The sequence below is a fragment of the Canis lupus genome, chromosome 6, assembly GCF_048164855.1.
Source record: "Canis lupus baileyi chromosome 6, mCanLup2.hap1, whole genome shotgun sequence".
NCBI classification, from domain to species: domain Eukaryota; kingdom Metazoa; phylum Chordata; class Mammalia; order Carnivora; family Canidae; genus Canis; species Canis lupus.
The window spans coordinates 43851184-43879088 of record NC_132843.1 but is presented as its reverse complement, the minus strand read 5'-3'; the positions used below and the strand labels follow the sequence as shown (position 1 = coordinate 43879088).

The window sequence follows — 27905 nt, the reverse complement described above, 5'->3', positions numbered from 1 at the left end:
ATTTCTAACTTGTCTTACTGTAACCACATAATCAGCATGCCAAAAACACTACGTTAGATGCCACACAACTGGATAATTTTATACTGACCAATAAAGATAAAGGTTTTCTAATACCTTCAGCCCTTCTAGCATATACTTAATAACAACTATTTTTCAAGTGTATCTAAAAAAAGAAATCAAAATCTCTCTTTCAAGACTTACTTTAAATATATGAACACCTCGTCAATAAAATAGAATAACTCATGCGAAAAGTATCCACAATGCCCAAAACAATAATAGGTCCCAACAATAAAAGAAACAAAGACATACAGCTTCTATATAAAAAATTTTCAGTATTTAAAAATCAAACAAATCCATTATACCAGAATATTCAGGTGCTCAGTTTTGGGTTTTAAACAATTACCTGATGCCTCTAATTCATTCTGACTGCATGACATGTCATCCAAACACAGGTCAATAAGAAGGATCTGTCCAATATCGGTCACCACTGCTGCCACACCAAAAAGCCACCGCAGGCTTGGGTGCAAATGCTGTGTGCTTGCACTGGCTCCTCCATGACTAACTATAGGTTCAATTGCTGTCACCTAGAAAGCAGAATATAGCATTTGTTCTTCTTATACAAAGTGAGAAAATACAATTAAAAAACACAACAAATTTGAAGGTTAAAGGTTATTAGTTATCATGGATTTAAAACATTTTCTAATATAAATTTGCATCTGATACTTGTAAATCTGAATAACATAATGAAATCTTCAGATAAAATAGAAATGACACCATTATTTCAATACATAACAAATCATGCAGTTGGAATAACTGATGTTTACTGAAAGCTTACTATATGCCAGGCCTTGTGCTAATTGGTTCCTGTGATGTTCATGATAACCCTGGATATTGGATCATATATAATTCTATCTATGCAAAGATGAAACCACCCTGAAGCTTAGCAATTTTAGCTGGGGTTATTCAAGTCACACAGACATTAAGTGTAAAACTCAAACCTAGATTTTTCTCTTCAAAGCTCTCAACCAGCTATTCCATGATCAGATAGCCTCTTCTCCTAAAGAAGAGTAAAAATAAATCATTCAAGAAAAATTTACTGTTTACTCTTTAAAAATAAAAGTCCTGTTTATGCCTTAAAGACTGAAGAGGTCTAACCTTCTTTATAATGGACTTCAGGCTTTGGCCATGCCTGGATCACAGACATTTACCAAGAACTTAAATTAAAAAAAAAAAAAAAAAAAAAAATTGGTACTGTAGCTAATTATGGAGTTATGTTTTTATCCCTTTCTCTCATAAGTCAAATTTTAAATGTCTGTACATTTAAAATAATATAATCATATATTATAATAATCTGTATTTTATACTCAGCTTTCCTTCTATTTCCCCTAATTCACAAGAATTAGGTATGATATATGATAGTAAGTAGTGACTTCTACTATAATACTGATGAGGGATCCCTGGGTGGCGCAGCGGTTTAGCGCCTGTCTTTGGCCCGGGGCGCGATCCTGGAGACCCGGGATCGAGTCCCACATCGGGCTCCCGGTGCATGGAGCCTGCTTCTCCCTCTGCCTGTGTCTCTGCCTCTCTCTCTCTCTCACTGTGTGCTTATCATAAATAAATAAAATAAAAATTAAAAAAAAAAAAAAAAATACTGATGAGTGTCCTAAAAAGTAAAGAGGAAAAAAAAAAAAAAAAAAAAGTAAAGAGGAAAAAACAAACAAACAAACAAAAAAAAAAAAGTAAAGAGGAAATTTATTATCAATGGCTTATGTGTTAATATGAGTAAAGTTTGTTTCAGGCTTAATTTATTACCACAGACAAAAGTCTGGCTCTGTCTATACTTCATTGGTACACAAGATATTCTACAGTGTTTCTAATTCTGAAAGCTGTAATTTCATGGACTGCCTACCTTTTCTAAATAATGCAATAATGTCTATAAATACTAGAGCACAGTCTCTCCAATTCCCTAAGACAGGGGTTCAGAAATCTATCTCAGTTTGCAGCCCTCATACAAATACTCTATGAATTAATTGATAATGATACCTTGGTTAATTTTAAAATAGGCAGTAAAAAGCAAATTTAAGAGGGAATACTGTGCCTAAGCCAAAAAAACAACTAGTTAACTAAACTTCTATGGAAGGTATCTATCACTAGTCTCCCAATCCTTCCCTTCTATAATCCCTCTTCCATGTGATACCAATCATCCATGCAACTGAGCAATCAACTTATCTAAACTCTTGTTCCTTCTCAATTACTCTTAACCAAATGATCAACAGGTCCTGTCCATGTCACCTCCTGAATATATTCTGAATCTGTCCCATCCTCTCCGTTTCTAGGGTCATTTTCCTGGTTCAGCTCACCACCATTATCTGCCCAAACTACTCCAATCCAACAAAATTTTTACACTAGAGTTCTGCTTTAAACTTAAAATGACTTTACCAGACTTCAGGCAGGAGGCCACTAACTGCAAACAGGGCCATTTACTATCTCAATCCTCAGTATTTCCAGACCCCACCTCTGCCTTTCCCTCTCCAAAGCCATTCCAAATAAGCCCAGTTTCCTAATGTTCCATATACTGTGACTTCTTATATGCTGGTCTCTCTTCCTAAGCTGTCCAACCTCCTGAGTAGAAATTATCCAGGTGTTTCCATGTTTCATTGCTGAGTTAATCAAAATACTATATATACGCTGTAAACTTATTACCTGTCTTCGCTCCCTAGATTACCAGCTTTTTCAATAGCATGGACCAAGTCCTATTTATCTACTTATCTCCAAAATTTAGCACATAGCTTGATCTATAGTAAGCACTCAATAAACCACTAAATTAATTCTGCCTTTAAAATCTGCACTGGCAAGTACAATTAAGATACCAGGCTATAAACCACTTTGACCCCTACATATCTCTGAGTCAGCTTCCTCAAACTGCAAAAATATAGTATTTTGACATTTACCTCCCTTTAACTTTAAAAATTAGTCTATGACCACAAAATACATTTATATGCATGCATATGTCCTTGTTTGTATGCTATATATATTATTTGTATATTGCTTAGTCTATATTGTATATTGTTCATAGTATACTTGTTACTTTTTTCCCCACACTATGTACAGAGAGAATTCTATTCTTACATCATTTTGTATTTATGTGTGTGTATATATTTGTTAAGTACATAATTTTTTCTTAACATGAATGGAAGAGCAGGAATAAACCTGCTGGAGAAACAACCTGAATTAAAAGTCCTTCTATACTTACTACTGGTTAAGATGTTTGCTATATGGAAAGCATACATATATTAGAATTAATAAATGGTGATTATAAATGAATCTATTTAAATATTATTCAAATCTTAAAAAACACTGAAGACATATTTTCCGTGTTGTCTCAAGGCTACAGTCTCAAAAAAGAAAAAACAAAAAATGCCATACTAATGAGTATAATAATATTTTAATACAAACTTTCAGTGTCCTCAAAAAGCACACCTGAAGATAAGACTCACGATACTTTTCATCTAAAAGAGTATTAGAACACTTGACATTATTAACACCTACCTTTACTTTGCAATTTTCTAACGAAGAATAAGAAAGTTCTATTTTAAACATTATTTTGATAACATGCTATCTTTAACTTCTTATTTTGAACTTTTAATGAAAAATAACACAATGCCATAAAAGTAAACTGTGAAAAGTCACCGAGCTATACATTTATAAAGTGAACACACCTGTGTGATTAGCAGGGGTTCAGGTATGAAAAGTAGCATGTTCACATATCTTAGACAATACCTACCCTCCCAGGAAGAACAACTGCTTTAACCACTCTGGATACACCAAGGTCGTAAAGACAGAGAACACTCCCCTCTGCTTCTTCCAATCCAATTAACAATCCAACTCTCTTCTGCCAAGAGAATTCCTTCATAGCTAGGATTATAGGAGGCTGTTGATTCACTCCACTGAATCTATATGCAGACAACCGCTCTCCTGTTAGAGAGTGTACTACCTCAAGATGTTGACCACAAGCCAGGCAAGCAAGTCCTCTTCTCCCTAAAGGAAAGGAAAAAAAAAAAAAGAAGGCAAAAAATTGTCCTTATTTTAATACCGTATGTACACCACACAAATAAATAGAAGTTAGATCTTTTACATACTTAATACATAGCTCATTATATATAATTTTATGTATTATCTCCAAAGTGAAATCTAAGCATTTATAGAAAAGAGTGGTCCAAACTAGTAAAATACATTAAAGAACTATTACCTCAATAATAAAGTAACCACTCAGTAAAGGTACCATGCTACATGGTACCTTCATATACACTATAAAAAACAGATCTCATTTATTCCTTGTCACACTTTAATACAAAGATAATTTTAGCTAAACTTTCATACAGTTAAATAACTTGTTTAGTGATGTATGGCTACAAGGGCACCTGGGTGGCTAAGTCCGTTAAGTGTCTGCCTTCAGCTCAGGTCATGATCTCAGGGTCCTGGAATCGAGCCTGGAGTCAGGCTTCTCCCTCTCTGCCACCTATCCTGATCATGCTCTTTCTAATAAATAAATATAATCTTAAAAAACAAAAAAGCATGTATGGCTACAAATACCAGAGCCATAAGCGCATCACTAGTCTAACTCCAAAATTCACACTTTCACTGTGTCATACCTCAACAATTAAACCAGGTGCTCTGGGGCTCATGAAATGGAACACATGATCCTATTCCTGAAAAATTCAAACTCTAATTTAGAAAACTAATACAAAAATAAATACCAGAAGCCCTTCTTCACCCCTTACTAGTCATATCTGGATTTTTAAGTACACAATGTAAATAACTGGAGATTTTTAAGCAATCTGATTTATATTTTTAACTTATTCCAGCTGCTAACCAGGAAATGGACAATGAGGGGGAGCACAGGGTCCAAGCAGGAAGAGAATACCTTCCTCAGTGACCATGAATAAACAGAAGTGGATTGACTAGAGATTCATCTTAGAAGACTACAAGGATCTGCTTATTGACAGAATATAGATATGGGGAGGGAAATAATCAAGAACAGACTCAAATTTTCCCTTGAGCAGCTAAGATGGTTAACTTTTCAATTTGTAATGTCTCCAGTACATCCAATACACAGCTAGTCATACTATGTTACAGCTAAGGGAGGCTACATAGTTTAAGGAAATAGCATGGCACAATGGAGACCTCAAAAGCACAAAGACCACTTTCACCATTTGCTATCTGTATAACTGGGATATTTGATTCTTAGCTGCACAAAACAGTAAGGGCCTACTTAGAATTCGGAGTCGAATACCTCAATGAAAAGTTGTTACAGTGCCTTGCATATAGTAAGCACTGTTACTACTTTTAACATTCAACAGGGCAGTACTGTAACTAGCTAAATGACATGTTTTGCTGTCTACCTTCTAGGATAGATGGTGTGAAATTCGTTTTCAGAAAAGTCTTTTACAAGACCTCTCACTAAACTAAAATCCATAATTTAATGGATACTCTGGTATAGTTTACTGCTGCATTACATAATCAAACTATACATTAAGATCTTGTTCAGATAAGTAGAATTAAGAAACAAGACGTTCTGAGTATTTTGTTACTACCTAGGGCCCTACAATCAGATTCTTCTATTCATAATGACTAGATTCTACTCCAAACTCAACACCAAAGAACTTACTGATTATAAAGAAATAACAGGAGCACCTGGGTGGCTCAGTTGGTTGAGTGTCCGACTCTTGATTTCGGCTCAGTATGACCTCAGGGTCGTGAGATGGAGCCCTGCATCAGGCTCTGCACTGGGTGTGGAGCCTGCCTGAGATTCTTTCCCGCCCTCTCTCTGTTCCTCCCTCCCTCCCCCACCCCAGGCTGGTGCATACAAGCACGCATTCTTAAAAGAAAAAAAGAAAAAAAAAACCAGCTGTGTATTATTTTTACTTTCTAAATATAAATATCCAATACTAAAAGATACAAAGTCTACAGTATTTTTAATTAAGAAAAATGAACTATAACTATGCCAAAATTCACTGAAAATGTATTCTAGAGTATACAAGTGTTCTTACTTATGCAGCTATAGAGGTTTTATATTTATATAAGACCACCATAACCAAGTATTGCTTTCTTTTCCTCCCACATTAAATCACAATACATGCTATTATCTTACAAATCAATCAAATCAGTAAATTTTCAGCAACATTATTATACCTGCAGCAATCTTTCCATGAAGCACAGATTCCACTGTTACTTCATCTTCGAGGGCCTGAAGACTCACTTCTGGCAAGGGCAGAAGACCACTAGTCACTTTTGCTGTTAAGCCTCGCATACTTTCACTGTAAGTATTTTTAAAAGATAACATTATTACGATATATTTATACTATAATATACTTGATTATCTCTAGCCAGAAAAAAAAAAAGCCACCACACAAAAGTAAGTAAGCTAAATCTAAAAACTGATCATAAAACACATTTTATGTGCTTCTGGGTCTGAGGTACTCCCTCCTAAGAAAGTATTTCCCAACTGCCTTAGGAGAGTGAGGATTTATTAAGCCAGATGTTCTAAGGATATACGTGATTCCCTAGATTATTTGAAAACTGGTATAATGTAATTAATCTTACTGCCTGACCTACTCTCAAAGAACACTTCACACATAAACAGGAAAAACAGCCATTCTGGAAAAATTACTCCTACAGTAAAAGGGGAGAAAGTCCATAAAAATGTCCAAATACACAGTAACCTCATGAATTGAGTCTGGGACATGTCTTTAACTAGACAGAAGAAGAAAAATAGAAATTTATCTTTTACTTCCAATATACATAAGATTAGATTCCTGGAATGACCCATCTATTGTAAACAACCAAAAATGATGGTTAAAATTCTTTTTGAATGAGTTGGTAAAGCCAAATGTGAAGACCATAGGAATTTTGGGAGGCTCTAGCTGGCTTGGGCCTCAAGGGTTGGTTATTAAATCTAGTGTGGGGACTCTGATTTTGTTTTGAGACTCCTGAGATGCAGAGAGGCAGGAGATAAAGCTAAGGACTAAGAGAGCCAAGGCAAGCTAAGAGTCTCCTCCCCACCCCATTGAACTCCATAAGGCTATACCATCAGCATAAAAATCAGTGAGAGAAGCACACACTGTGCAGGATAGGAGCAATAATGCTGCCCATTTCAACCATGCCTAGTCAGAAAATTTCCCTTCATACAAACTGGTGGCCAGAATTCAAGTTATGTTATCTGAAAACACTCAGGGAAGAATTTTTTATAAATTATTCTCAGGTTCGTAATGCTCCACACAACCCACAGACACCACTAAATATTCTCTGGAACCTCAAAGGGTTCTCAAAGATGAAATGCCAAAGAAAATGACTCACAGTCAAAATAACAAACTATTATAGCAAGGATACTATGATCAACAGACAGCAGAATCAATTTATCAAAGTTTTCAGATATTGAAAATGACCAGAGAACAGAAAATATGTTTTATACGGTAAAAAATAATAAAGATCTAAATTGTTAATGAGGAAGAAACCTTAAAATGGTCAAGTAGATTTGAAAAAATAGCAGAACTTGCATAATGAAAAATTAAGTAAAATTTAGAACTCAACAAGAAAAAACCCTCAATGAATAATAAGAATTACAGCACATGCAACAATATGGACAAATGTCAGAATATAATAATAAACAATATAAGGAGCAAAAAACCTCTGCAGAATGATTACATTTACATAAAGTTTAAAAGGCTATGAAAACTAAGCAAAATAATATCTAAGAATACAAACATTTATAGCAAAACTTGAATGAAACAAGGAAACAAACATGAAAATCGTAATAGTAGTTACTTGGAGAGGAGGGAAAGGGGCTGGAACGGAGAGGCATACAAAACTTGATGGTGAAAAAACAGGTAGGTATTCACTGCATTGTGATTCTTTATAACTTACAAATATTCTTTTGTCTCCACTCAACAAACAGTTCTCTTGTACCTAAAGTCAACAAAAACAAACTAAAAAAAAAAGTAATATAGCTTACTAGAGAGCCTCAAAACTTTTTCAGAATGTAGGACAGAGAGACAAAGAAATTTAAGTATTTGAAAGTTATAGCAAAAGAAGAGGGGCGCCTGGCTGACTCAGTCAGTGGAGCATCAGACTCTTAATCTCAGGGTTGTGAGTTCAAGCCTCATGATGGGTTTAGAGATTACTTAAAAATAAAATCTTAAAAAAAAAATGTATAGGTAAGAAAGGGAGAAGATCTTACATGTTTACTCAGAATCTCTCAAAGAATAATACTAAATAGTAAAGAAGGAGCAATAGTCTAAGATATTTCCCAGATCTGTAGACACGCAAATTCTCAGAAATCAGAAAGACCAGTTAATCCCTAGGTAGAATAAGTAAAAATGCAGCAGACATTGACATTTGACAACAGCAGAAGCCAGAAGTCTGGAATATCTCAAAATTCTACGCAAAAATAGCTGTCAACACATAATTACGTATCACTGAAATTATCCTTAAATGTGAAATACATTTTTAGAAAAAACAGAAACAGAGTTTACCACAAATAAACTCTCCCTTAAAGGGCGTTTTAAAGGATGATAGATAGAAGGCGTCAGGTACAATAGAGATCAGACAGAGGTCTAAAATACAAAAAGAGCTCCAGGTATCCACAGTGGGGTCCCCTCAACCTTCCTATGATCCGTGTAAGGGTGGAAGGAAACTACCAGAGGCCAAGGAATGAGTCACAGGAGAAACAATCCCCAAAGCTCACACGAGGCCAGGAGTAGCTCCAGAATGGGGAAAAAAAGAAAAACAACCCTCATAATACATGAGGCACTCAGTTGAGTACTCAGAAAGGTATTGACTGCTTCAGCAGTGGGGGGAAAAATTAACTCTGTCTAAAGGCCATTCTGGTTCATCCGAAAAAGCTTCTAAAGAATAAAACTGTTTCCAAATGACTTAGCTGCACCCCAGAAGGAGGCTCAAGAATATGAAAGTGAAATTCACAGTGCATTGGCATCCAATCAAAAATTGTCAGGCATGCAAAATAAGCAAAATATATATGCCCCATAATAATAAAAAAAAAAAAACCCAACCAATAGAAACAGACCTAGAAATGACAGAAGTTAGAATCAGTAGATGAGAACATTAAGTGAATTAGTTTAGGTATAATCCCTATGTCCAAGATAATAGGGGAAAAAAGCATAAGCATGTTAAGACCAAAAAAAAAAAAAAAGACCACATCAAACATCTAGAAAGGAGAAATACTAAATACTAAATGGGATTCATAGACACAGAAAGCGCCACTGGGCTTAAACATCCACGGTAGAAACAGTCTAAAATGAAGCACAAAGAGAAAAAAGACTGGGGCAAAAAGGAAAAGAAGAGATCATCAATGAGCTATGGCACCATATCAAGTGCCCCAATATAAAACCGCAATCTCCAAAAAAAGGACAGAAATATTAATTTTTTTAAAGATTTATTTATTTATTTGTTTATGATAGACACACACACACAGAGAGAGAGAGGCAGAGACACAGGAGGAGGGAGAAGCAGGCTCCATGCTGGAAGCCTGACGTGGGACTTGATCCTGGGACTCCAGGATCGCGCCCTGGGCCAAAGGCAGGCGCTAAACCACTGAGCCACCCAGGGATCCCCGAGGACAGAAATATTTAAAAACTAATGGCCAAATTTGATGAAACTAAAGCATTTAGGGGGTCAATAAATCTCAAGCACAAGAAACTGAAGAAATGTCATCAAAATACATATAGTCAAGGGACAAAGAGAAAATCATAAAAGTATCACACTGCCAAGAGGAACAAGAACGACCAAGAGACTTCTCATGGAAAACGATGCAAGTCAAACTGGTGAACAATGTATTTTAAGTTTGGAAAGGAAAAAAAAAAAAAAAAAGGCTGTCAACCTAGAATTCTAGACCCAGTGAAAATATCCCTTAAAAATGAAGGCAAAACAAAGACATTTCAAACATATGAGTGTTAAAAAGATGGTCACCAGCAGATATGGACTAAGGGAATGTTAAAGAAATTCCTTCAGGAAGAAGGGTATTTTGAACTGAATGAAAATGAAAATATGACATACTAAAATTTGTGATGCAGCCTAAAGCAATGCTTATAGGGAAATTCATAACACTAAATGTCTATAAGATCTCCTATCAGTAACCTAAGCTTCCAACTTAAGAAACTAGAAAAGGAACAAATCAAACCCAGAAGCATCAGAAGGAAGGAATAAAAGCTGAAGCTAATAAAACAGAAAAATCGTAGTTAAAAAAAAAAAAATTGGTGAAATCAAAAGCTGGTTCTTGGAGCTTAAAAAAAAAAAAAAATCAACATAGAATAATAAATGAATGAAAGCCAAGAGACCAGAGACTGAACTATTCCACTTACAACAAAAATGACATTTCAAATTGCTGTGAAAATTATACCGGATGGAAAATAAATTTTTAATAATATCCTGAGATAATTTAGCCATCCCTGCTGGGCAGGAAAACAAAACAAAACACAAAAAACCGTAAAAGCTCCTCCTCAGTATGATACAGAAATGGGAAATTATACATGGATAAAAGATCTGAAGGCAACCCCCTACCCCAAAGAGTGGTGAGGGAGAGGAGGCTATAATCTATGAAGCAACTTTTATGTTCTGGGCATTAACCAGACTTTTAAATCTTCAGGTAAAATTGATGCCATGTCTGTCCTATGGTTTCAGGCACCCTGTCTCATCTCTGTATCACTGGTCCCACCATTCTGAGAAGCACAGCATATAACACTGCTTTTTGAGGAAAAAAAACTGCTTCAGTGGCTAACCCCAAAAAAGAATGTTGAAGGTAAAAATTGATATGAAAATTAAAACTTTCAGAGCAGGGGGTACACAATCATCTCAAAAAGAAAACTCAAGGGACAAGAATCATGATCTCAGAGCGTGCACAGAGTCATTTGACATAATCACTAAATTCCAAATATAAATTCCAAAAATTTTAAATTGTAAAAGAACAGCCTAATGTGAGGAAAACCTTAAAGGTAAAATTTATATAAATCCACCACTAATCTAAAATAAAAGGAAGTATGAGCGCCTGGCTGTCTCAGCCAGTAGAACATGCAACTCTTCATCCTGGGGTTCTAGCCCCATGTTGGGGGTAGAACCTCCTAAAATAAAATAAAAGGAAGTAGAATTTTTGTAACAATTTAATCCTGAATTTACCAGTGGGTAATTTTTATTACTCTTCTGTTACTTTACATCAAAATAAATTCAACAAATGAGTATCTGTTGCATTAACCCATCAGAAACAGAGCCCAGAGCCGTGTAGACTATAGGCTAAAACACCCTTTTATGCTTTCAGGGGTTAAGAGCTTCCAAGTACATTGTATCCATGTATTTTTTTTTTAATTTCTTCTTTAAATTTCTGGTTGACCCATTCATTCTTTAGTAAGATGTTCTTTAACCTCCACGGATTTGTGGTCTCTCCAGTGTTTTTCTTGTGATTGTCTTCAAGTTTCTTAGCGCTGTGACTGGAAGAGCACCTGGCTGGCTCAGTTGGTGTGACTCTTGATCTCAGGGTCGTGAGTTTAAACCCCATGTTGGGTGTGGAGCCTACTTAAAAAAAAAAAAAAAAAAAAAAAAAAAGACAGCGTTGTGATGGACAATACCCATGGTATGATCTCAATCATCTTTTTTAAAAAAAGAAAGAGAGAGAGAGAGGGAAAGAGTGCAGGAGTTGGGATGTAGGGGCAGGAGAGAGAGAGAGAGAGAGAGAGAATCTTAAGCAGGCTCCATGCCCAGCGCAGGGCTTGATCTCACAACCCTGAGATCAAGACCTAAGCTGAGATCAAAAGTCGGATGCTTAACCGACTGAGCCAGCCAGGCACCGCTGATCTCAATCTTTTTGTACTTGTTGAGGTCTGGTTTGTAACCTAGCATGTGATTTATTCTGGGGAATGCCCCATGTGCGCTTGAAAAGAAAGCATATTCTGCTCCTTTAGGATGAAATGTTCTTAATAGATCAGTTAGGTCCATCTAGTCCAGTGTGTCATTCACAGCCACTATTTCTCCTTGATTTTCTGCTTAGATTGCTGTAAGTGGGGCATTAAAGACCCCTACCATTATTGCATTTTTATCACTGAGTTCCTTTATGTTTGTTAAGACTTGTCTTAAATATCTGGGTGCTCCCAAGTTGGGGGCATAAAGATTTATAATTGTTAGTTCTTCTTGCTGGATAGACCCCTTTATTATGATATGGTGCTCTTCTTCACCTCTTGTTACAGTCTTTAGTTTAAAAGACTGATATAAGGATGGCTACTTTGGCTTTCTTTTGATGTCCATTAGCAATGATAAATGGTTCTCCATACTTGCTTTCAATCTGCAGGTGTCTTTAGGTCTAAGATGAGTCTCTTATAGGCAGCATATAGATGTTTTTTTTTTTACTCCATTCTGACACCCTATGTCCTTTGATTGGAGGATTTAGCCCATTTACATTCAGAATAAGTATTGACAGATGTAAATTTAGTGCCATTGTATTACTTCTTAATCTGTAACTGGAGATTTTCTGTTCCTTTCTAGTCTTTGCTGCTCAAAGAATTCCCTTCAATATTTCTTGTAGGGCTGGTTTCGTGGTCACAAACTTTAGTTTTTCATCTGGGAAACTATCTCTCCTCCTGATCTGAAAGACAGTCTTGTTGGATAGAGTATTCTTGGCTGCCTATTTTTCCCATTCAGCACCTTGAACATATCGTGCCCCTCTTCTGGCCTGCCAAGTTTCTCTGATTAGATCTACTGTCAATCTTGTAGATCTTGCCTTATTAAATTAGGGACTTTTTTCCCTTGCTGCTTTCAGGACTTCTTCTTTATATTTTGCAAATTTAACTACAACGTGTTTTGGCATTGGTGTGCCAAACTGCGAAAGCAATTTCATTGATTTTGATACGACTTCTCTTTTCCTCCTGGATTTGGAGGTCTGTTTCCTTCTCCGAATTAGGAAAGTTTTCAGATATAATTTTCTCAATAAACCTTCTGCCCCCCTCTGCCCTCTCCTCTTCTTCTGAGACTCCTATGATATGAATGTTATCATGCTTTATGGAGTCACTGAGTTCCCTATGTCTATCTTCATGATCCAATGTTTTTCTTTCTCTGTTCTTTTCAGCTTCTTTTTCATAATTTTATCTTCTATGTCACTTATTCGTTCCTCTGTTTCTTCCATCTTTGTCATCATATCCAATCAGGTTTGAATCTCAGTTATAGCATCTCATTTCAGCCTGAGTAGTTTTTAGGTCTTTTATTTCTATAGTGAGGGACTTCCTGGTGTCTTCTATGCCTCTCTCAAGCCCAACTAGTATCCTTATGAATGTTGCTTTAAATTCTGGCTCAGGCATATTACTTCTATCTGCTTCAATAGCTCCCTGGCCACGACCTTTTCTTCTTTTTTGGTGGACGAATTCCTCCATCTTGGCATTCTGTCTAAGCCTCTGTCTTCAGTGTGTTAAGAAAGCTCCTGTTTCCTGCTCCTGAGAGTAAGGACTTTATTAAGAAGAAGTCATATACCATCTAGGGCCTGACACTTCAGGAAGTGTCCTGGTGTGTCCTGTAGGTACTGTGCTGCTGGTGTTTTGGCTGCTCGTTCCCTTAAGTCAGTCCTCTGCAGAGTTTCTCCTTGCCTGCAGTGGGCACTGTTTGGACCTTGGCCAGAGTGTGGCGAGTTTTAACTAGGTGTGCTCTGGTCTGCTTGTTAAGAGACCCGATGCTATTTCCACTGGAGCTGAAGCTTTGCAACACTCAATAGTCAGCAGATGTGATATATGCTTGCTTGGCTGGCGTGGGAGCTCACTATCTGGTTCTCAAGCACATTTGCAGCTCAACTTTTCTGTAAAAGTACTTGTCCTAAGTTGATCCATGATCTTCTCTCTGCTAGGCCCAGTCACAAGTCTATAACACAGATAGACTTCTGTACAGGTACATCCAGGGTACAGCCATACATCTCCAAAGCTCCACTTTGGAGATGCCACTTCTGCTCTAGCTGATGCCTTCCACCTCAGGCCGGTAACAAGATGGTTTGCAGCCACTTCAATACCATGCATCCAAGTACACCCAATATAGCAACCACAAGTACACTGTCCTGTCACCAGGTACCAAGATCTGTCCTGTGGCCAGGTATTTCCACAAAAGGTTAATATTATAACATTTAGTGCTATCCTTAGAAATTTAGAAATTAAAGACTCTAAAACATTGAATCTTTGAGGCTGCTAATTTCCTTAGTGGTCCTGTTTAACTTCCCACATTCAGTGGATAATCAGTTTTTCAACTGAGTCTATTTTTTAATTCATTCAACCAATACTAAATGCTTATTGTATGCTAAAATACTGGATGTACAAAAATGAAATGCTGAAACCATAGATTCCTCCTAAGTGCTCCTCTATCTTCATCTCCCCCACTTCCCTCTTTATTCAATTGTTTCTTAGGATTAGGATAACAATTATAATTCACTTCTTGGTCCTGCAAGTTTAGACTCAGTTTCTACATAACTAAAGGAATTTACCCTTTAGTTCCACCAGAATTAGAGCAGTGTTTCTCTAACTTCCATAACACTGATGCCTGTTTCAAGAGGAAAAATAATTTCTCAAAGCTCTTAGTATCTGAGAAACAAGAAGTCAAACAATAACCGCAGGTTCCATCCAGAGTACTAGAAAAGACACGAACTTTGAGTTAAAATGGCTTTAAGTCCAGGTTCTGCCACTAACTAGTACACGTAATGTTGAACTTCTATACTTTGTCTTCGCGTCACATCTAAGCTTCTAAGAAAATGTGAATACCTAGCTCTCCAACTCTTTCTTAGCTTATCATGGTGCCTGGCACAAAAGAATTCAAAAAAGTGTTCAGAGAATGAAAGAGAAACTTTTTCAAATTCCCACATTAGCCTTTGAATCAATAGGGCAAAAATTGGCTTCAAGACCTTTCAAATCACAAATTTACAGTATGAATTTTAACATTTTAAGCACATCAAAAAGAACTTTTAAAAATGATACTATTACAACATCTCATATAGACATGTATGTTCACAGATATACATTAAGCAGCTATGCTCAGTATTGTACAATATTAAGTAGAGTTCCAGCCTTTATGACATGTCAGCAACAGCAACCTCTGAAAGTTTCAATTCCTTCTCAAAGTCTAGGTAAGCAGAGCAGGACACTGTGCTGGCTGCCAATGAAATAAAAAATTTGTTCATCTTCTTGATAAAGCAGATAAAGCTTGATAAAGATAGATTATGTCACTCCCTTCTGAAAACCCTTCAATGATTCCCTACTGCTCATAAAAACCAACATCCTCAGCCATGGGCAATGAAGAAGGTCCTCCACAAATCTGGCATCTCCAGACTAGCTTTACAGTACTATCCTCCAAAACCATCATCAGTTTGCTACTGCCTAGGACGTTCATTCTTTTATGCTTATCCCCCTTCCATCTCTATCTGCCAAAATCCCATCCATCAAAGACTAACTTCCCAGGGCAATCTGGGTAGACCCATTCTTTCCCATTTAATCTTATCTCTGAGCTCACTCCTTTCCACCTTTAGGTTAGCAATCATAAATATTATTTTTGAAACTTGTTCCTTGTGTTTGCCTGTAATTCCCCCCTATAATATGAATTCCTTAAGGCAAAAATCGTATCTTGTCCCTGTGAATTCCAGAGAATCACAATGCCTTGCAACTAATAGATCTAAAACATAGTAAATTCGGACAGCAAAGATACTAGCAGGGAACAGAAATAAACACGTTAAACAAATAAGATCAATTTTTAAAAACTCAATATTCTTAAAATCCAGCAAGAAAACAACCCAATTAAAAAATGGCCAAAGACCTTAGCAAACACTCACTAAACAAGATACACAGATAACAAATAAGCACATAAGAAGCTCCATTTCATATATCAACACAGAAATTCATATCAAAGCAATGAGACACCACTGCACACCTTTTAGAATGGCCAAAATCCGGAACACTGACACCACCAAATGCTGGTGAGGATGTGGAGCAACAGGAACTCGCCTTCACTGGTGGGAATCCAAAATGGTACAGCCACTGTGGAAGATAGTTTGGCAGTTTCTTTCAGAACCAAACATATTCTCACCATATGATCCAACAATCCTACTTCTTAGTTATTTACTCAAAGGAGTTGGAAACTTGCATCCACACACAAAAAAACTGCACACAGATGTCGTCAGAGCTTTTCCTCCTAACTGTTGAAACTTGTAAACAATTGACATGTCCTTCTGTAGGTGAACAGCTAAATAAAAGGTAGAACATCTAGACAATGTACTGCTAAAAAGAAATGAGCAAGGGGCACCTGGCTGACTCAGTAGGTTGAGCAGGTAACTCTTGATCTCTGGGTCTTGACACGACACTGGGCATAGAGAGTACTTAAAATTAAAAAAAAAAAAAAAAAAAAAAAGCTTTATAGAAGAAATGAACTATCAAGCCATCAAAGAACATGGAGGAATTAGAAAATTATTATTAAATGAAAAAAGCCAATCTGAATAGGCTACATACTGCATGATTCCAACTATGTGACATTCTGGAAAAGGCAAAACTACACAGACAGTAAAAAGATCAATAGTTGCCAGGGGTTAGCAGTGGTGGAGGGATGACTAGGCAGGACAGAGGATTTCTCGGACACTGGAAATACTCTGAATGATACTGTAATAGTAGATACATATCACTATACATCTGTCCAAACCCATGGAATATACACCAAGAGTGAACCCTAATGCAAACTATGGATTTCGGTGATAACAATGTGCCCATGTGGGTTCAACTATTGTAACAAATGTTCTACTCTAGTGGGGGATGTTGATAATGGGGCGGGGCGGGGGGAGGCTATACATGAGTGGGAGCAAGGAAAATGTATATACTAGAGCTCTCTGTACCTACCACTCAGCTCTGCTCTGAACCTAAAATGACTCTAAAAAATAAAGTCGATTTTTCGGGGTGGCTCAGTCTGCCTTCAGCTCAGCCAGGGTCCTGGAATGGATTGAGCCGGGAATCAAGATTCCCTGCTCAATGGGAAGTCCGCTTCTCCCTCTCTCTCTGCCACTACTCCCTGCTTGTGCCCCCTCTGTAAAATACATAAATAATCTAAAAAAAAAAAAAAAAAAAAAACAGAAGAAGAAGAAAGAAATATATCAACATTGGTCAGTATGGGGTCCAATTTATTTTTAAATATATATTGTCTTGGGACTCCTGGGTGGCTCAGCAATTGAGCATCTACCTTCTGCCCAGGGCATGATCCTGGAGACCCGGTATGAAGTCCCACATTGGGCTCCCTGCATGGGGCCTGCTTCTCTCTCTGCCTGTTGTCTCTGCCTCTCTGTGTCTCTCATGAATAAATAAAATATTAAATAAATAAAATAAATATATATTGTCTCAGTACTAAGAAGTGAAACAAAATTCACGAAATTACTAGGAAAAATTTCATAACACAGAATGCCACAGATCAGTTGTGGGAAATACACATATCCTTGAAAGCAGCTGAATGCCACCACAGGCAAATAAAACCTCACCTAGAGGTTCAATAATTATATTGTAACATATATTGAATAAACATTTCTACAGAACATTTTGTATGCATTTTTACTTCTTCTGGGACTCTCAAAAGACAGAATTATAATGTATCTGTAAGCTGCCAGTGGACTCAAAAACTTCCAGCCTTTCAGTAGCTGCTCTTTCAAACCTAATTCAAACTTTTATTAATCTCCAAGTACTTTTAAAACATCGCTGTGCTGTGCAGGAACGCAAGGGCACAAAGATGACCCACTTCCTGACCTCAGAGTTTACTTTCTAGAAGGAGATACATAATCAACCCTTAGAATATCTGACAATACATGGTACAAATGTGGTATACACGATGGGGGATAAAGGAAAATGAAAGAATGACTAGAAAACATGGCATTGAAGCTGAGAATTTGAAATTTCAGAACTTGAATAAAGCAGGGATAGCGCTCCAGGCTGAAGGTCACATGCAAAGGAACACGAAAGTACATCTTCAAGAAAATGGGACGAGGCATGGGGAGGATTCTGGAACAGGTGAAGCATCAATCTGTGGGTAGTAGAGCCTGGACAGCAGAGCAGGCATTGCGGAGACTGGTGACCTAGCCTAGCAAAGTCAGGCTTCGTCCTGAAGAAAGATTAGGAGGCGCTGAAAATTCTCACGGTCAGGAGAGAAAGAAACAATGTTCTGTTTCCTCTTAAATCAAGAAGATGTGTCTATTTCCAGACTGCTATAGAACAGTGTTCTAAAAATTTTCTTTCAAATCATCTGAGTTGTTTTGAGAACTGGTGACACCTTGGCAGCAGGTTACTGAAAAACACGATCAATAATTACAGTTTGGCGAGAACGTACGCAGCCTTCCCTGGAGCATCCCTCCAGCATTAGCTGGACGCGCGGGCTGGTCATCCCCTGGCCTCTGACCCCGTCGGTCAGAACTACCGGCTCTTTAGGATATTTCGAGAATAAAGCGAAGTTTGGAGTTTCCAAGAGGCCTAGGTTTCCTCCTCAAGGGCCCAGGTTCTTCCAAACACTTCTCAAACGGCCGATGTGAAAGGGCGTAACCGCGAGTGGGGACCCCGCATGGGCTTCGGGGGCGCTGCGAACAAACCACGCACACCCCCACCCCCACCCCCACCCCCAGCCCGGGGTCAACTAGTAACCAGAGTAATCGTCCTCGAGTTTGGGGCGGGGAGGGCTGGGGGAGCGGGACGGCGAACCGCAGCCGCTCCAAGGCCGGCCGGCCGCTCGGCGCACCGCCCCAGCCCGAGCCCCAGCTCGGCCCCTCCCGCGGCGCCCACCTACCCGAGCCAGGCCCAGGAGCATGCGGAGCACACGGCGACCAGCAAGCCGCCCCGAGGCCCGGAGGGCTCGCCCGGGGCCAGGCCGGCCAAGGTCTCCACCGCCCAGGGCACGCCGCGGGCCCGGCGCGGAAGGTGGACCCCGCAACGCCGCTCCGCCGCCATGTGCCGCCGCTCGGTGGTTATGTAACCCGCTGCCCCGGGGGCCCCCTGGGCGCGCCGCCCCCCCCGCCCCCCGCCCCCCGCCAACCGCGCCCGCCGTCCGCCCTGCCCCGCCAGCCCGGCTCCCCGCCCCCGCGCCCCCGCGCCCCCCCCCCCCGGCCCCGGCCCCGGCCCCGCGCGGGGAGGCCCGCGGCCCTGAGGCCCAGGCCGCGCGGACCCGCCCTCGCGCGCCGGCCCGGCCCCCCGCCCTTCCCCTACCTGCGCAGGGCGGGCGGCCCGATAGCCCGGCCGCCGAGTGCAGGCGCCGCGAGGCCGCGCGCGAGCTCCTCCCGCGCGGGTCCGTCACAGCATCTCCCAGGAGACACGGCCGCCAAAGGCAGGGCGCGCACGCCGCCGCCGCCGCCCCTCCAGCCTCCGCCCGCGACCTCGCCGGCCGCCGCAGACGCACAGCCCCGGGGGCGCCTCCGCCGGCTGCAGGCCCGCCCGCAGATCGGAGACCCCGCCGCCGCCGCCCGCGCCGCGGTTCCGGGTCCTCCTCCCCGCGACTCTGCTTCCCGCGGCCCGCCGGCTCCGGCCCTGCTCTAAGCATTACCCCGGGCGCACCGACCGAGCCTTATAACCCCGGGAGGGGTGGGGCGGGGCGGGGCGCGGAGGGGAGGGCAGCGGGCGGAAAGGAGTTCGCGGCGCGGAGAGCTGAGTTCTCGCGAGTGTTCCGGCCTCGGCGCCGGCTCCGCGGGAATTTTCAAACTCTCGCAGGAGGAGGAGGTGGGGGTAGGGAAAGGAAGGGAAGAGAAGCCTGCCGGGCCCGGGCTGGTCATTTACATAGAACTGTCTTCCCCGCCTCCAAAGAGCGGCTGGAAGGCGTGGGGGGGGGTGAAACTACAAGTCCCGCGATGCCTTGCGCGCCATCCCGCTGCGGCGGCCGGGTGCGCGTACGCGCGCGGAGCTGGGAGTGGTAGTCTCTGCCCGCGGTCCCGCCCGTGTGGGCGGGGCGGGGGCTCCTGTGGCGGGAGAGCGGCCGCCACGTTAGCGTGTGGCCCATCTCGCTGGCGGCGTGGGGGGTGGTCTCTGCCCCCGTGGCTGGCGCGTCTGCGCTGGGGGCTTGTCTTCCCGGTGCTCCGACTCGTGGTGCCCGACGTGGGCGGACGGGAAACGCGTATGAGTGCCCGCGCTCGCTTTCGTGGCCGCAGGTGTCACGCCGCCTTCTCTTATCTTTTTCCTAGTTTTACCCCAAATCTGTCTCAGCGTTTTGGTCGCCCGGGGATTCACTGTGGAATGTCTTTAATTTGCTGCTAATGTCTTTGGGGCTAGTCCCAGCCCCAAACGCGTTTCAAACAAATCGATGCCGATCCTGTCCCTGGTTGTAAACACCGCTTCTCTTACCAGGAAAGTTTGTCCTTCTCTCTTATTGTAATGTGTGTTTCTTTGTTGACAGCAGCGTCTACACGCAGCAACAGATTTGCAGAGGTGCTGGGCTAATCTGGAAGGCCAGAATTAAAAGGGGTTTTTGGTTGTCTTACTTTTAAAAAGGTTTTATTTACTTATTCGCGAGAGATGCAGAAAGAGGCAGAGACCCAGGCAGAGGGAGAAGCAGGCTCCATGCAGGGAGCGGGTGCTGGACTCAGCCACCCGGATGCTCCCTGTCTTAATTATTTTATTTTTTAAAGACTTTTTATGTATGTATTCATGAGAAGCACAGAGAGAGAGGCAGAGGGAGAGGGAGAAGCAGGCTCCACGCAGGGAGCCCGATACAGGTCTCGATCCCGGGTCTCTAGGGTCACCCCCTGCACCAAAGGCAGGCCCTAAACCGCTGAGGCGCCCGGGCTGCCCCTGTCTTCATTATTTTAAATAGACCTTTTCAAACACATCACTGGTCTGGCAAATGTGCTGATTTATGTGGTGGCCTTGCGCCCCATCCTATACGTCCTTCTCTGGCACCACTTTGTGCTCCATCCATGAGTACTGAACTTCTAGGTAGTTGTAGACATGAGTTCTCAACTCTGAGACCTCAGGAAAATCAAGTGATCTCTCTGGGCTTCAGTTACCTGTAGAGCAAACCTGTAGAGTTACTGGATTTAGAGGATTGATTCGTCAGACAGACCTCTATTAACTTTTCTCTAAGGGCTCACCAGTTGTAAAATTCAGAAGACTATTTCCTCATACTTATACAGATTAATTGACTTTCTAAATCAGATTTTATTTTATTTTAAAAAATCTATTAGAGAGAGAGAGCACAAGCAGGGGGAGCAGGAGAGGGGGAAGGAGAAGCAGACTCTGCGCTGGGCAGGGAGCCTGAGGTGGGGCTCCATCCGAGAACCCGGAGATGGTGACTTGAGCCGAAGGCAGATGTTTCGCAGACCCAGCCACCCAGGTGCCCCCTAGATTAGATTGTAATCTTTTCCTTCCATCATCACCAGCAGAATGGTTTCTGTATGGTTACCTATAACCATACAGAATGGTTGGGTCATACCATACAGGTAGGACCCATCCTACCTGTCCTATTTTATTTTCCTCATAATTCTAAGGATCCTTTTCTTTCTTTAAGATTTTAATTATTTATTTATGAGAAACACAGAGACAGAGAGGCACAGACACAGGCAGAGGGAGAAGCAGGCTCCATGCAGGGAGCCTGATGTGGGACTCGATCCCTGGACTCCAGGATCACACCTTGGACTGAAGGCGGCGCTAAACCACTGAGCCACCCAGGGATCCCCTAAGGATCCTTTTCTTTACTCAGATGAGAGAGCAAAAGGCAAACTGAGGGCAAAACGTAAGCTGACGCCCCACAACCCCCATTATATATATATGTATATATAAGATATTCCTCAGGCAGTAGTAACTGCCTAAGAACCAGCACAAGGCTAAGGGAAAACAATGGTCTGCTGGTAAAGATCATAGTCATAGAGGATCTGAAACTCCACTATACTATGTAACCATCTTAATAATTTACAAGAAAAACAAAATTTTAATAACAGACTTCCAGGAACCTATAGACTCCATCTCCTGGATCCCTAACGTCACCTTCACCTCCACAGGAAAGAAAACCCCGTGTGATCAGAATGCAGTTCTTTCTGCCCATGACTCCTGTCCCCATGCTATAATAAAAACACCTTTTGCACCAAAAACGTCCCGAGAATTCTTCCTTGACCGTTGCACTTGATGATCTCACATCAGCTATCCTCCAAACATATTCCTGCCTTTCAGTGTCTCCCAGCCTCTCCCCTAATCTAAATCTCAGCATCCCTCCGGGTACAGCTCAAGCCTCTTTTCTCTCCCAAATCTTCCCTTCAGCTTTAGCCCACATTCATTACTAAGAACTTGCACTGAAAAGTATGCTAACTGCATGATTTTATGTCTGTTTCCCTGTTTGCCTCCGACTCCCTCCCTCCCCCCACAACTCCCATCATCCTGAGAGCAGACTGTATGTCACACTTTTTAATGTTACCCTCATAACTGCTAGTTGCTTATTTAAATTCCTTTTGAAAACTGAATCTTCACTTTAAAGCTCCCTTCAACCCTTTTTTGTCTTTTTCAGTCATTTAAGCAGATGGCAAATTGATTTGTTAGCTTCAAGAGACGTTAATAATTATTAAATGGGGGGAAAATCTGAGTCTGGTAATCAAATGAGTTTGGGAAAAGCTGATTGAATAAAATCAAACATTTCTCTTATATATACTTCACAACCTTTAATAGGCTTGACATTTCCCCAAAGTTACATGACAGTGAACTCCATTTATATTCTTAGATCATCTGGCCTCATGGGTGTTCCCCAGAATGGACCTTGGTAACCCTGGCTTCAAAGCTTTCCCTTCCTGGAGGAAGCACTCTGTCCTGACAACAATCTAGTAATTTGGAGTCAGAACTTGAACTTGGGTTTTAATCTTTTTCTCTGCTTTATGGCAACCTGACTTTAACTGAATTACTTTCATCTTTGAACCTGTTCTCTCATCTGGGAAGAAAGGAGAATGTTACTTCCTTCCCCTGTAGGGCTCTTACAGAGATTGAAGAGAAGCATGTGCCCAGCTCAGAACTTCATTCCCTTTCTATCTATATAGTCAATAGGTTTGGGGGTGGGAAAAAAAAAAAAAAAAGCCTACAAAATGGTAATGTCTAGTGTGGACCCTCCCTCATATTTCCATTTGGAATGTTTTAAGAGGTAGTATTTCAAGACCTCAGCACATCCTGGGAGCAACAGACAACCATGTGATTTCAGAGATCTTAGAATCTCATTGAAGTGCTCGATTTAGATCTTGTTTGTTTTACAAAGAAATAGGTGGGGGTGGGGGACTTTCCTACTCCAACAACAACAAAGGGAGCTTTTCTGTCTCCATAAGAGGCAATCCTCTGTCCTTAACAGTTACATTTTCATTATTATTGTAGAGATTATTGGTTAGAACGAATGTTGCCTCACCTTTGACTTTCCCAATTGACAATTAGCTTAGTAAGTGAAGAGTCCTATCTTTCTTGTTCCCCACTATGCTTCCAGATACTGGCTGGATCCCAGGATCCCCGGGATCATGACCTACCTGAGCCAAAGGCAGAGTCTTCACCAACTGAGCCACCCTGGTGCCCCCAAAATCTGTATATATTTTCCCTGAAACTATCAAGCTTCTGAATTCTCTGTTCCTTAATCCCTAGAAAACACCATTAATAATGGATCTTGAAATTCTACCACACGCTCACTATCATGTGAGCTTTTTTTTCAACCTTTGGTTTTTCGAGATTCACGATTGCCTTATAGGATTGTTATACCAGATTCCAGAGGGCATGTAACAGCTACAGGCTTCTTTTAACCAGTGGTGTTGCAAGTATTGCTCATAAGTCACAAATGTCTCACTTGTCCCAACTCCTGCCTCTAAAGAAACCCAGCTAGTGGGCTCTACAGAGTTGAGAAGTGACGGACCAAGCACAGCCAAGTCTGATATTCCATTGAGGGGATAGGTCACCCATTTTAACAGTTGCTTTGTGCCTACTTTATTGGCTTCTCAGCCTTACTTTTTCTCATGAACTTATTTTCACCCCATGGAGCTTGCAGGTCCTATAGGAACTGTGACGTTTACATAGTGCTTTAATTTTCAAAGTGTTTTAAATTGCTAGTCAAAACAATAGCTCGGGGCACCTGGGTGACTCAGTGGTTGAGCGTCTGCCTTTGGCTCAGGTCCTGAACCCGGGATCCTGGGATCAAGTCCCACATCAGGCTCCCTGCAGGGAGCCTACTTCTCCCTCTGACTGTGTCTCTCCCTTGCTCTATGTCTCTCATGAATAAATAAATTAAATCTTAAAAAAAAAATAGTTCTACATGGTTTAGATTATAAACTGTAGATTTTTTCCTCATTTGCCTTTTCTGATCTTTGCTCCTTCTTGGGTATTCTGTACGGTTTTTTAATAAACTTCAAGAAGATTTGTTGGATTTGATTAGAAAAGGGCGTAGGTGACGTAGTATCCATTTTTTACCATGAAATGTCTGTGAAAATCAAAACAAGATGTTCACTAGGATGCCCTAAGTGGAGAGCTGGCAATGGAATGTCCAGGATAAAGTTCAGCATACCCTAGAGCATTCTTCTGAAAATAAGTTTAAATATAGAAGACCTGTAGGGTTTAGAAGTGAATTATTTATTAGCAGGCCACAGAATTCCTGGTTGGTAGAGAAAACGATACAGAACTTAAATAAAATCAAAATTACATCCTTAAGATTCTAAATCAGAACTCTCAAGTAATATTGTTCAGTATAGTTTTGTTTCAGTTCCCTGTCATTCATTCATTCGTCTGTCCATCAAATACTCATTGAAAGTTTGTAGTAGGCTGGTGGTTACTCAAGGCACTGTGGATACAAAGCTTGTTAAGACCAGTATCTGTGTCCTTCAGCAGTGCAATGAGGACAACATAATGAAAAGAAAAATTACCTTTCGTTTGAAATATTTTTTAGGGGCATCTGGGTGACTCAGTGGTTGAGCATCTGCCTTCAGCTCAGGTCATGATCCCAAGGTCCTGGGATCAAGTCTCACATGTCTCCCTCTGCCTATAGTCTCTGGCTTTCTCTCTGTATTTCTCATGAATAAATAAATAAAATCTTTTAAAAAAATAAATATTTTTAATAAAATCTCATTTAAAATTTTTATTTATTTATTTATTTATTTATTTATTTATTTATTTATGAGAGGGTGCACATGTGTGGACAAACAGGAGAAGGGACAGAGGGAGAGAAAGAATCCCAAGCAGACTGCTTACTGAGGCCAGAGTCCAACACAGAGCTTAATCCCAAGACCCTGAGATCACAACCTAGCCGAAATCAATAGTTGGATGCTTAACCAACTGAGCCACCTAAACCCTCATTTCAAATAAAAGAAAAGTTATGACTCTTAAATATCTTGTTGATAGTTTAATGAATACTCAGTGTCCTAGTTAGTCATAGGTATATTTTACCTTCACATCCTGGTTTTGGTCAAGTCATGTATTCAATAGATTTGGTCGGGTCACAGACCCATTTTCCATCAGTTGGACAAGAGACACTTTTAAGGAAGGCCTGCCACTTTCATGTTTGGTGTGTTTTTGAAAGGCAGGTCTATAATTCCAGATTTCTTTTGTTTGTATAATTCTACATTCTCTTATTTAAAGAATCTAGTTTTATTTATTCATTTTTTAAGTAGGCTCCACACCCAGCATGGAGCCCAATGCAGGGCTTGAACTCATGACTCTGAGATCAAGACCTGAGTTGAGATCAAGAGTTGGACGCCCAACTGACTGAGCCACCCAGGAGCCCCTTAAAGGGCCTAATTTTAAAGTTGGATAACTATCATTCGTTACCTTTGCCACAGATTGTGGACATGAAAGTGTAATATACTGGGCAAATTTCAGGTATTAAATATAATCCAATGCTTTGATTAAAGTATGAGTAACAAAGCTCCTTTTTGCTATACATTGTTCCCACAGCGTTTATGTTTTTGTATAGTTGGGAGGTTTTATATTCTCTGGGCTATTGCTACAGCCACTCATGCGATCTTTTAATCCCATCTCAGACAAATATATGTTGCATTCCAGCTTTTGAAAAAGACACTTGATAAATCTTTAGTAAATAAGGCTGGGGAGCTATCTCCTCAGCAGGGTAGAGTGGAAGCTTTAACTTCCTTATAAGAAGAGGGTGAGGAGTGACACAGCAGAGCCATAGTGGAAGAATCCCTGTCTCTTTGAGTTAGAGTTCAAAGATTAGAAAAGAAGATCAAGAGTGTCTTGGTTTAAAGATCATGAAGATTTCTCCCCCACCCCCAAAATAAAAATAAAAATGCAGATCATGAAGGGGGTGCCTGGGTGGCCCAGTCAGTTGAGAGTCCAACTCTTCATTTCCGCTCAGGTCATAATCTCCATCATGAGATCAAGCCCCACATCAGACTCGGAACTCCATGGAGGGTCTGTTTGAGATTCTCTCTCTCCCCTCCTCTGTCCCTCCTCCCACTTTAGCTCGATCTCTAGAATAAATAAATAAAATCTAAAAAAATAATTAAAAAATAAAGACCATGAAGATTTCAAAGAATAAAATATACTCCCACTGATACTATAAGACTTGGGTGGGGGCAGCCCGGGTGGCTCAGTGGTTTAGTGCCGCCTTCAGCCCAGGGCATGATCCTGGAGACCTGGGATTGAGTCCAATGTCCGGCTCCCTGTGTGGAGTCTGCTTCTCCCTCTGCCTGTGTCTCTGCCTCTCTGTGTGTCTCTCATTAATAAATAATTAAAATCTTAAAAAAAAAAAAAGACTTGGGGGGACTCATGGGGCAGAACCATGAAAGGACAAAGTGATGTGTGAAAACGAACTGGTGGACTTGGGTATGATTCCAGCTGATTTGCAAACTATTTGTTCTGTACAATAAATCTCCATAAATCATTCGATGACAGTTGTAGGTGGGTCCTTAAGAACCCAGTGACTTTGTTGATGATATTTAGTCATTTCTTTCCTTTGCCTATTTTTGCTGGCACACTTCAAACCTGTGTATTGTCAGCCTCCTGGAGAAGAGGAGATCTGAAACTGTGGCTCCCAACTTAATGTCAGCCTTTGCATCCCCCCAGACTATCAGGCCCACAGGCCAGCACAGCCTGGGCACATCCTGCTCTAGACCAGCATCAATTCAAACACAATGGGGGCAGGGTCTCTAGCACGTAGTTGAAAGGAGCATTCTCCTGAGAATATTCTTGAAATGTGAAACACTTTGGGGAGTAGTGTGTTAAAACACAAAAGCACTGGGGCACCTGGATGGCTCAGTGGTTGAGATTCTGCCTTCAGCTTAGGTCATGATCCCAGGGTCCTGGGATCAAGTCCTGCAACAGGCTCCCTGCAAGGAGCCTGCTTCTCCCTCTGCCTATGCCTCTGCTTCTCTCTCTGTGTCTCTCATGAATAAATACATAAAATCTTAAACACACACACACACACACAAAAGCATCAACTTCGCAGGGAGCAGATGTCCATCCCGATGACCAATGCTACCTTTGCTACCTGTAACCGTGAAGAAAGACCTTAAGCTGTCCAAGGCTCCATGTCTTTGTCTGTTATGAGGATTATGTGTAAAAACATGCAGTTAACTTTGAGCTTCTACCAACTATTTGCTGTAGCTGACACTTTGCCTGACATCAGATGACTTATTTAAAGAACAATGTGTGACGATACGGAACATGTTTCTCTGATGTTTCAGATGAATTGTTCTTCATGAATATCAGGCTATGGTCCGTCACTCTATTTAGATTTTTCTTCTAGGCTGCTAGTCATTGATTTTTAATGTTAACCCATTCAATATATAATTTCACATATTAATCATAGGTCACCAGAGCGAGAGGACCCTTTGAAATTACCTAGTCCAGCCTGTCTCAATGGGATTTTTGCTTGAAGTCATGTTTAATTTCAGCAAGCCTAAACAAGACAACCCACGGGGTTACGCAAACAAA

The 27905-nt window shown here is 40.8% G+C and overlaps 1 protein-coding gene across 7 annotated transcripts in view; it reads right to left on the bottom strand.

Annotated features, from left to right (window-relative positions):
- AHCTF1 (AT-hook containing transcription factor 1) overlaps positions 1 to 19581 on the bottom strand; it is a 77612-nt gene extending 58031 nt beyond the window's left edge. For 3 of the 7 annotated variants that reach the window (XM_072830241.1, XM_072830245.1, XM_072830242.1), the window contains exons 1-4: positions 19236 to 19581; positions 6193 to 6261; positions 3785 to 4038; positions 404 to 584 (exon numbers count right to left, since the gene is read on the bottom strand). In XM_072830241.1, the coding sequence (XP_072686342.1) occupies positions 404 to 584; positions 3785 to 4038; positions 6193 to 6261; positions 19236 to 19566 (835 nt within the window). In that variant the 5' untranslated portion in view covers positions 19567 to 19581. Of the gene's footprint in view, positions 1 to 403; positions 585 to 3784; positions 4039 to 6192; positions 6318 to 15945; positions 16053 to 16901; positions 16921 to 18369; positions 18599 to 19235 lie in introns of those variants that run through there. The other 4 variants (XM_072830247.1, XM_072830244.1, XM_072830246.1 and 1 more) reach the window with 4 other exon arrangements.
- Between the last annotated feature and the right edge of the window lie 8324 nt (positions 19582 to 27905).